Source organism: Formica exsecta, unplaced genomic scaffold, assembly GCF_003651465.1.
Source record: "Formica exsecta isolate Colony F162 unplaced genomic scaffold, ASM365146v1 scaffold421, whole genome shotgun sequence".
NCBI classification, from domain to species: domain Eukaryota; kingdom Metazoa; phylum Arthropoda; class Insecta; order Hymenoptera; family Formicidae; genus Formica; species Formica exsecta.
The window spans coordinates 783352-794997 of record NW_021851451.1 but is presented as its reverse complement, the minus strand read 5'-3'; the positions used below and the strand labels follow the sequence as shown (position 1 = coordinate 794997).

Below are 11646 nucleotides of genomic sequence, written 5' to 3'. Positions count from 1 at the left end.
GCGGTCCGGCCCGCGTTTTAATTGCAAATCTCACCTCGTTCGCTGATTCGATGGGATTTTTTCGCCACCGGCCAATGAGGACGATCATCGACGATACCGTCGGCTCTCGACCGGTGTCAATTTTTCGCCGTGTTTCTTCGCCGCACCGCCATCTCTTCCCCGCGATGGGCGATTTCGGTTGTCCTCGTCTAATTATGCGTGCGCGCGGCACCGCCGAAAAGAGGCGTAGCTCTGCCCGCGTTGTCCTTTTCCCCGCGATTTATATTATTTTCTTTTTTTTTTTTTTTTTTTTTTTTTTTTTTTTTTTATTCGTTTTCCCTCTCTCCGCACATTTTCCGCGGGGCTTCAATTTTACGCTCGTTAATAACGATACAAAATAATAGCCTGAAACGCGACACCCATTGTAATATTCTCGCGTTATTGAATCGCTCCGCAAAACAGAATTCGATCCATCTTTTTATATTCGCCAATGTATTTACCCGACATATTAATTAGGCATTATAATGACTTTGTCCTTTTTAATCACGAGCAAAATTTTACATTTTCATTCTATCAATAATATGCAACGCTCACGTGTATGTGTGTATATGTGTGCGTATCGCTGCTTCGCGCATATACCGTGACGCGCGACTTTGCAAAGGCATTCGCATGTTTGCCTTATAGCGAACGAAATGACGCGCAATGCGCTGTCGCTTGACAATCGCGTTAATACTACTACTACATTTAGCGCGTGGAGCGTATGTCACGATACATAATATAATCGTGTAACGAAAAACATCACAGTGGTAGCCCATAGAAGAAATTTATTCTCTCGCGCAGGAGAAATAAACATGCGCTCTCTCTCTCTCTCTCTCTCTCTTTCGCTTACCAAAACATGGTTTTTCTGTAGAAGCTTCGTCGATACCTGTCCTTAATCTAGATGTTTGTAAACCAGTTCACTTTCTCTGCTCCCACCCACTCCCCCCCTCTCTCTCTCTCTCTCTCTCTTTCTCTCTCTTTCTCTCTCTTTCTCTCTCTCTCTTATTCTTCCTCTCGTATGTTCCTACCGGCGAGCGCACACATACGTATAAGACACGTGTTTGTCACAATGTGTATATATCCGCGTGAATAAACGCGCGATACGATTAAAAAATCAGGAAAGCACACCGAATGGGAGAGAAAAAGACGGGGAGGGAGAGAGAGAGAGAGAGAGAGAGAGAGAGAGGGAAAGAAACGAGGATTTGAGTGGCGCGTGCAAGAGAAAGTGCAACAAAATCAGAGAGTCGCGTGTGCGCGATACTGATAAAACGCTAATGTAGGAGAATGCATTTTGCATAGACTATTATCGAACGAATCGACAATTTTCCCGAATTCGAATTTCTGATTCTACATCGTGGGTATGTAAACTACATTTATAAATATTTTAATAAGCTCATCTCTCCCCCTCCCCCTCCCCCCCCCCCTCCTTTGATGCTAAAAGCGAAAAAGTATTGCTTTCGTTAATTGTTGATTGTTTGTCATCGTTATATGTATATCGATGCGCATATAAATTACTGTTAAAAGCATCAAATTCAGAATTAATTAAAAAAAAAAAAAAAGAATATTATTTCCATTTATTTTTAAAGTCGATATATAATTACTGCAAAAATTGAGTCATTTTTATGATGTGTGACGTCAATTGTCACGCTCGACCGTCGTCACGGATTAATATTAGAGATTATTTTTGCAAATTTATAACGTCGCAAGCTCACCGAAATACCGTTGGGATTTCAACTCCGCCCGTGCTCGCGCGCTCTCATCTTTTTTATTTAAATATCTCGCCCCCTGTTGCTTTTCGCGTTCAACAGTGGCGAGCTTCTTTTTCAAGGTTCCTCGTGTTCGCCTTTTTTTTCACGGTCTCCCCCTCCGCTCTCGATCCTGCGTCCTTTCGCGCTGCAACCACCCTCTCTCGCTTTCTCTCGCTCACGCGAACGCGTTTCAACAACCCCTTGCCGTTCTGCCCCTTTTCTATGACGGCAGGTACTCTACTCTCCTACCCTCGAGCAACGACTACCTTTGCCTTCGGGCAAAGAGGGAAATGAAAGCGAAACTGTTCGACAGTGCTCTGCGCGCCGACTTCCCGCTCTCGCTGTCTCTCTTCCCTTTTGGCTTTTTTTCGTTTATCTCTCTCACTCTTTTCCTTTCTACGCCTCCCTCTCTTGTCATCTCTCCCTCTGTCTCTCTATATTCGCTATACCCTTCTCCGTCTCTCCTTTTCCCTCTCTCTCTCTCTCTCTCTTTCTCTCTCATCCTTTCGCTACATTCGCCAGCCCCATTTCGCTCTCTGGCTTACACGCTTGTGCCTGCTTTCCTTCCTACCGCCCCGCGGCTGCCATCCTCCTTCCACCCTTCTAATTTTTCCACCCCTTTCACTAAAATTAAAATCAATAGTAGCACCACGTACCCAGGGACTATGCCGGAAACATTGCTACCCTCATCAGCTGCTGCCTACCACAGACTCCAAAAAGCATATATTCCGCGGCAAGCTCTTTATATTGATATCTCATCATTTTAAAAAATTTATTTTTCTTTGGATTGACAATGAGTAACGCGCGATTCTCAGACATTTGCGTAATTTAGAGAAAGCAATAAACGCAATTGACAAGGATAGATATAAATATAATATAAATTTTATTATGTACAAAATACGCTAATATACGAACGGATTCTAAATAAAGTAATTTATCCGAACGCGTTTCTCGCGCAATATTTATCTGAAAAAGTGCAATTTAAAACTTTTGGCTTTCGGAAATTTTTATAGAAAATGCACGCAAGAAATATAATTTCTATAGACATGTATAGATAAATCTAAATATAAATCACTGATAATTTTGTACACATACTTATTAATAACTAGGTTGAATAAACACATAAAGAGATGTGTATCTTAATTTCGTATAAGGCGGAAATAAATGCATGCATACATACATACATATATATGTATTTGCGAGGATGCGCCACGTCAGACGTGTCGGCTGAGTAACAGGTACAGTTCGATCCACTGTTAAAGCATACAGGTGGTCGACTATGCTTCCATCATTCCTTCGATGCGAGTAAAAATTTCTACCATGCACGTGCCAGCCACCGCACGCTCACACACATACGATGTTTGCATATGGAATTTTTTACACGTGCGCGAATAACAGAATAAAAATCTGACGCCCGCTGAATAAAAAGTTGTATTCAATAACGCTCGCGGTTGGCGTTAAGTGGTATTAACTCTTTGCTTTTCTACCAAACCTCGTAATATCGAAATATTTTTTTTATCAATTTTATAATTTTTAATCTTTTTTTTTTTTTTTTTTTATCGCGATAACGATACACAGTTGGCTCTCTATCTTAACGCGAGAAGAATATTTCTCACATAATAACGCGAGATATTATATAAGATAGAATGTTTGCCGACACATAAAGTATTTTTTAAGGCTCTATTTTATGAAATTAGAGAAACGAGATAAATTTTATCTCAACAAAATTGAGAGACAACATAATGTAAAATTTTTAATTTAATCTCATATGTAATTCTTGAAATTGGAAAATTATTTTTGCAATTTAACTTTTGCGAGATATATTCTTTTCAATTATGTATAATAATATGCTGACATTATTCATTAAAATTCGATATGACATACGAGAGAGATGTTACAATCGTCCGAAACGTATGTTATATAATTGTGCGAACGCGTTGTCAGTGCGAGGCCTCCATTTATCTACCTTCCTACTCAATTTTCAGGCTCGCTATACACCAAAACCACTCCTACGCTGAAAGACATCTCGCAGGCAGCACGGGATGGGAAGGGAAAGGGAAGGGAAAGGAAGGGAGGCAGCGTTCGCGCGCGCGTACCGTTACAAGTGCTGTCATAATTTAATGTAACCAGCGCGCGCGGTCACGACGAGATACTTCTCGCGTAACGGAACCATTTCTCCGATCTCCTACCCCTAGTATCCCCAACCTCCCTATATCCTATCCTGTCCTTCTATTCCCTTATGACCTCTCGGCATCGGTCGCGGCTCCTCTTTTTCTCTCTCTCTCTCTCTCTTTCCCCGTGCGGTTCCAATGCGGAAGTAGCGCCACCATGTGTTGACACCGCGCAGTTGACCTTCACGGTCAACCTGTTCCCCGCGCGCGCTCTGTGTTTAGGTTAGGACGGCCTAGAGAGAGGGAGATTGACACTCGCGAGCATGTGTGCGCGGCATGTTTTTACAAAATGGTGCCAGAGGCAAATCGCGCCGGTGGAAAAAAAGAAGGGAGCGAGATTGACGAGCAAGACCCGCGCGCCCGTTTCTCTCACGTCGAGGCGGCGCGTTCGAAGCCTCCTCGTTACGATCGATATCGGCGATGACGACCGCGAAGACGAGAACCGAGAACAGGCTACGAAGACTCGATCCGCGTGTGACGTTTACGTCCCGCAATCTTCTCTCTCTCTCTCTCTCTCTCTCTCTCTCGATTCACGCGCGAGATTTCCCTCTCACGTATTCGCGAGAAGCGAACGTACCGCCCTCACCGGTGCCCACAATGCGATGGTGGTATTGATTTAAAAGTACATTCGTGTTTTCATAATGCCGTATCTGTACCGACGTTCAAACTCCCCCTTCTCCCCGTCTCTCTCTCTCTCTCTCTCTCTCTCTTTCTCTCTCTCCATCCTCTGACCCCTCGCATCCAACTCTCTGCAACCCCTGGCATGCCGCGCGTACAGCCCAGAGCATGGATCGCAACGACGCTCCCGTCAACACGGAGAGACCAATCAGACTCTGCCTCTCGATTTCCAGTCATTTCGCTCAACTATTCTCTCTTGTTCGCCCTAATGTCTATTCGTTCATCTATCCGTCCATCTAGCCATTTATTTATCCATCCGCATCCTCCTTTTGCTATATCTTCTATTCTTGTCCTGTTCCTTCGCTTTCCCCGTTTCTCTCTTTTTCTCTCTCTCTCTCTCTCTCTCTCTTTTTCTCTCTCTATTTTTCTCTTCTCCCGTCTCTGTATCGGGTGCAATTAAAACCGTTGTCAAGCGATTTGGCAGACGGTTAAATAGGATTCCAAAAAGTAATTAGTTCAGCATGTTAAAATGCGTGAATTATTCTGTTCTAGAAAAAAAAAGATTCTTTTTGAAAAATTTATTTTATAATGATTTAAATGAAAGCATAGTAGAGATAATAGGACTAATGACAAACAAATGGAACAACGTAATGATTTTCCAATGATAAAAAATTAACAATATAATAAATTTGCATTGTAAAGGCATAAATATGTATATATATAGTTGCCCCCCGAAGAGAAAGAGAGAGAGAGAGGGGGGGGGGAGAGAGAGATTTAACGATCTCATAAAATTATACCAAAAAATAACAAATATTTATTTTATTATTGGAAATGATTATAGAGAGAAAACTCTGGTGCAACGTGAAATTTACGAATGATAAATGATAATTAATGGTTCCATCGAGAGAGAAGCGTGTTATGGTAAAAAATGTTTTTAACAGAAATTTAATTATTTATCAGCCGTTTGATTGGAAAGCATGTAGAGCTTTCTGGTTCGTCGATCATATATTCAGTTTTTGCAATCGTCAGACACATTAAATAACAAAAGATCATTGATTTTACGGGGCTATAAAAAAGGCGGATTATATAAGCATGCTTGTTATCGATTACTAAATGAAAAATACACATTGCAGCCTTGGTGGCAGTTATATTAAATGAAATGCCTCCCACTCGCGTGCGTTTCTCTCAATAATAGACTCTCCATGTCTACTGTAATAAACAATACTTTATCAAACAATTATTAATGTGTACGTGGACGACCTGGACAACAAAAATAATGAAAAATGAAAAAATATCAGATTTGCAGTTTGATTTGCCTCTAACTTGACGTTATAATTTCTATGTAGCATAATTATAGTAGACGATTTATATATGTGGATACGCACATTTTCGTGTTGTAGGATTTATACATGTGTGTATACTTGCGTAAATCCTACAACATGAAAATGTAATACGCAACTCTGGCAAAATATCACGATTGCTTGCTTTAACGGTACATCAGATATTTAGGAATCTATTAATTAATTACTCATTAATTTGATGGATGCTTAATTAAATGATTAAATTACGGGCACCAAACAACACGCATCTCTGATTTGTATCTAGTGAATGAACTTATTCATTATTATTCCACATACTGTAACACACATAATTATAGTAAAAAAGATTTGGCTTCTTGATCGAGCTAGGATGATAAAGTAGTTATCCCGCTAGCAGTTTACGCAACCAAATGATTTTATAATACCTGAGAAAGATTCTAATCGCTTTTGTCACTGGAAGTATTTGAGATTTTTTATGGTAAATAATGATAAACTAATAATGGATACCAAATTAGAAAGACAATTTCAGATGCGAAATAAATGTACAAATCTGTACTTTTGTCTTTTAATAATTTTAGATAATAATTTCATATAAGTAAAATATATTGTTTAATATAAAGCACAAATATAATAAAACTGCATATATAATTTTTCAGTATTTTTTACTTACTTGATGTAATAATACCAAGCATGAGAAAAAGTGTGTGAGGTTGATTTACGCTTACTCTTTTATAGCTATATAGCTTTACATATCCAAATATGGTTCCAATTAAAATCTTGCATTCTGTTAAATAAACAAACATTAAAAATTTTATTACTAATGCATTACTAATATGTATTGTATTATTAATAAAAAACTTTTTTTATCATGTAAAATTTTATGGCATACAATGTTATTAGAGATCACAAGAACTTTTCAAATATTTAAATATATGTTTAATATACGTTTCTGCAAAAATAGGGAGAAAAACAAATAAAATTTAAATGCTAATTATTATCAATAATGCTAATAACGCTATTAATACTTGCATACGTGATGTAAACAAAAGTACTCCTACGATAATCGTAACAATAAATGCTTCTTTATTCGTGCCTAATAGTTTATTTTGCAAAATAAGTTGACATGTACAGAGATAGTTTAGCGGCTGGTAGAAATAAAAGCATGTAAGAAATTTTCGCACGTACGTTGTTTCCGTATTACATAATGACCGCAACTAGCATTACTTTCGATTTACCAGTTATATTGAAAAAAAAAAGAAATGCTGAATACGAAAGATTGCGATTGATATTTTTAAACAGTAGCTTGCATCTTATAAAATATTAAAACAGTCTCCGACGTTGAAGCTTGCACACACGCTCTCTCTCTCTCATCAGTTACTCTATATCTTTATTAATTTTTCTTTTACGCGTTTTTATGGTAAGGTCTTCGCATTAATCCTCTCATGCGCAATGTCAATTTTCGCAAATGTGCGCAAAATTCCGTTCCAATTTACAATGAAATAAAACAATTGTTATAACAATTTGTTCGTAGCTATATAGAAATAATGCAGAAAATTATGAAAATTTTTATATCGTGTAAAGAATTGTGAAATTTACAGTATAAGGGAATAAACGTTCAAATAATTAGCGCATGAAAGAATTAATCTTTAATCTCTAATTATTCGAGAATACGACGTAGAGAAGGACGGACGCGTGTTTTAGCGAGTCCAAATTCATTAATTACGTAAGAAAGTCGCGATTACATTCGCGTCAATATCTCTCTTTCTTAGCACTTTTAACATATTTAATTAATCTCAACTATAGAGCTCGTAGATTTTTAATACAATCGAGCGTCGTTCCGTAAACAGACTATACTTCTTATTATTCTGCTCTGCAGAAAGAATTATGCATACATCCCATGTGAATTGATATTAATCACATAATTTTTATTAATCATCGATCGCCAACAAAAATTTTATACATTAAATCTCTCTTAATATTAATTATATATTTTTTTTAATATAGAAAAAAAATCTAATAAATGGATTATATATTTTAAGACAAAATGTAATTAAAAAGCATAAAACGGCGCGCGCAGAGGCATGTGCTTGTCTTATATAATTAATCAACGGAATTATAATCTTTGCGCGCGCATTCAGATATAATAAATATACAAGATATATAGAGATATATCTGTATAATAAATATAATATATAAATATATATTTTTTTATATATAGAACAATATATAGAATATAAAATATATAAATTTAAATATATATGTGGAAGCCATAACTTATTATACTATGTTTAGATGAGTATGCGTTTTTGTTTAAAATTTGTACAAACAAACAATCATGTATGAGCGTCATTTCGATCGCGTGAAAATGTATGTTCTACATGTTATTTTTAAAGAACACTGCGAATTCTTAACATACGTTTAACGGGTGCGATAAGATAATAATATTCTATTGTGGAGAGATAAAATATAACGCGCAATTAAATCTCGATCACTAATATTTTTTTTCTCTTTCTTCTTAATCTCGCATTCGCGGACGACTTCTACTTTCGCGGTTGTAATACTTCAAATGCTTCAAATCTATATCTATGACAAATCTTTTCTAAATCATGCTCTATCGGCAATTATCTTATATCGCAAATGGAGACGTTTAAATATTTAGAGAAGATAAGAGATTCTCCTCTTTCTCCGACATACTGTAATGATCACGTTCGAAGACCTTTGCCTCTATGTCACATTTCACAAATCAGTACACGGGTAATAAATAACAATTAGCGTCGAACGATAGATAGACGAAGAACGTTGTTTTTGAATCGCAACCAAAACAAAGCAAAGTTAATTGTACGCTGGAAAATATGTTTTATTCAAGTACCAAGATATGTTCTTTATTATTTGTGTTGCCAAATTACACCGATACTACATCTCTTCAACGTCGCTACATTATCTAAATACTTCGAACATGATCACGATCGACGAAATTCTGTTGTATCAGAGATTAAACATTTAATTATGGACAGAATTTAAAAATTTCAAACTCACATCTTCATCCAATTTATACCCAATATTGCGAAATTTCATGCCATTCGTGCAATTGATTTGCGACGCGCGGATATGATCTGCATATCGAAACAAATCATTTTGATTTCTTTACTTATGGAGACAAAATTTCAATATAGTAACGATAGTAGAAGTAGCGATACGTTAATATTTGGAAGGTGTTGAAATATCGGACACAAAGGACTCTCTTCGGCTATACAGATTAAGGATATTTAGGATCTCGTGAAACTTTTCACGACACGGAGCTTCACAAAGCCAACATCTCCGATAACATTCATAATATTCAACGTAGGCATATAAAATCTGAAATATTAATAACATAATGTTTTTCCCTCGAAACGTAGTTATACACAGATAAACGATTCTCTTTTTTTTTTTTATCTCTCTCGCGCGAATCGCCATAGCGAGAGACGCCTTAGAAAACTACTTTGGCACTAGAATCCACGTAATCGTTAAGTTTCAAGCGTCGACTCGACATCCTCTGAAACGCCTATAAAGCTAATAAAAAATGCTTAACATTGTGCGCGCGCGTATACGTGTCTATATGTACGACGTGCTTCTCTTTATATTACGTGTGTATCTTCCTATATAATGTATATACATTCGACGCACGTATATGTATACTGACTTGTCTACTAAATATACGACTGTTTAGAAATGTCTTACATTCTAAAGAATTTACTATGACGTACCTACAATATTGTTATGAAGGTGATACTCGAATGATTAACCTTGGATCAGGGATGTTAGTAAACTTATGGTAACCCAAACTTTAGCACAAATTTTATACGAAAAAGGAATTTCATTTAATTTGTCATCTTTTTACGACACCTTTTAAAATTAGATAAACGCTAAAAGAAAAAGCAACTTGTATCTATTTAAAATTTTTTCTGTTTAAGATCAAAGTAACTTTAACTATTTTTTCCCTTAATAAATAATTTAAAAGAGTTGTTTACTGTTTATTGTTTCATTTTAATTTTAATTTAAAAGAGATTGATTTAAATAATTATATCATATATTTTAGCACAAATATTTCGAGGATTAAGAGATGACAACACATTTTCGCAAAAAAGGAGATGCGAAAATACAATTATATATCTTGAACAAAAAATAGGAAATTAGAGAGGAAGTTGTGTGAGTGTCATTTATGAATATTTTCTAATATTGTTAATGTTAATCTCACAAAATATGACTACTACGTCACTATCACTAGGGATAATATGTACGTCTATGTGAAATTGATGAAAAGAAGATTCTCTTATTTATAATGTTTTTTGATTACGCTCGTGATCGGCGTGTACTTTACTTACTGCCATGTTAACATTGATCATTATCACTTGTTTGTTTCAAGCACGAGAAATTCTCTATCGATGCAGACTTAATAGCATGGTCCATATAAAAAGTGTCAAGGAAGTATCATCTTAAATTGTCGTATCTTAAACGAAAGAAGCGATTTTCTGAACTATACTGAGAAAGAATACCGTCGCATGTCTGTCTATATATTACACCTGCCGTTATGTTCACAAAAGAGAAACGAGTCATTATAATTGATCATGTGGATCTTTGAAAATATTGAATAGAGAGAATGTTGTGGAGACAGAGCGTTTAAAGCGGCGACTGCGTCCTTTCTTCTCCTCGGTTGAATCGGTTATATGTTAATAAAAGCTAATCTCTCACATTAAATCTTCCTCGTCGCACGGTATTTACGTAGCTAGGTACTCATTTAGTCGGCTTAGATTCGCGAGATCATTATGATCTCTGCGCGATCGACCATCACGGTACGAGAAAGTTCCCCTTTACATATAAATTCGCTATACCAAGTAATATAATTCCTACAAGTGCACTATATTCGCCGTACAAGTGCGATCGTATTCGCTGCATTTCTTCAATAATCCCTGGACTAGTATCTTTCGTTGCAGTTTACCCTCGAGGGCGTTGCATTTCCCCTCCCCGCACGTCCACCCCTCCCCAACCCCTTATTCGTGAGCCCATTAACTCTCTATTTCCTCGATCGGGCTCACCTCGTTCTGCAGCAACTCGAACTTTGGACTTAAGCTCGGTAACATACCCCTGGTGCTCGTTTTGATTTGACTGTACTTGTTATAGATGTCGAGCGACTTCTTACGATCCATCTCGAGCGTCTCCTCGATCAATCGCGGTGGGATGCTGCCCGCTCGCTTGTGACTCGGCACGAAGACGCTACCTTCCGGTTTGCGATCCGTCTTCCTGTTGTCGTCCTTGTGCTCGGGCGTTAGCGTGCCGTTACCCAGTTTACGCTGCTGCTCCTGGAACGCATCCTCCTGAACGTCATCCTTCAGCAGCGCGCCGGTTATCACGGGCTTGTTACCCTCCGTCTTGCTGGAGAAATCGTTGCTCAAAGCCTTCTGCTCCATAATCTCCAGTTTGTTGGGCGTCGTGCCGTTCACCTGAAGATTCGGATTCGATCGCACGGCGTTTGGCAAACTGTCAATCTCCAACGTGCCCTCGCGTATCGCTGCGCTCACGACGTCTTGCAGGGACGACATGTTTTTTGATTTTCCAAAAAACTGCGGCTGCAAGCGGACGAACAATTTTCGTCTTTCGCGATCGATACATATATATTTATATTTTTTTTTCGAGCACAAAATAGTTAATTTTAAGATGTTTCAGTTTTGAAGTGTTCTAGTGAATGCGTCATAAAAATATGAATTAATATCGAAATTTCTTTCTCTCTTCCGA

The 11646-nt window shown here is 37.4% G+C and overlaps 1 protein-coding gene across 1 annotated transcript in view; it reads right to left on the bottom strand.

Annotated features, from left to right (window-relative positions):
* Positions 1-6956: 6956 nt before the first annotated feature.
* Positions 6957-11646, bottom strand: part of LOC115240248 — a 27860-nt gene continuing 23170 nt past the window's right edge. The window contains exon 8 of the mRNA XM_029815288.1: positions 6957-11480. Coding sequence (XP_029671148.1) covers positions 10920-11480 — 561 coding nt within the window. The 3' untranslated portion in view covers positions 6957-10919. The remainder of the gene's footprint in view (positions 11481-11646) is intronic.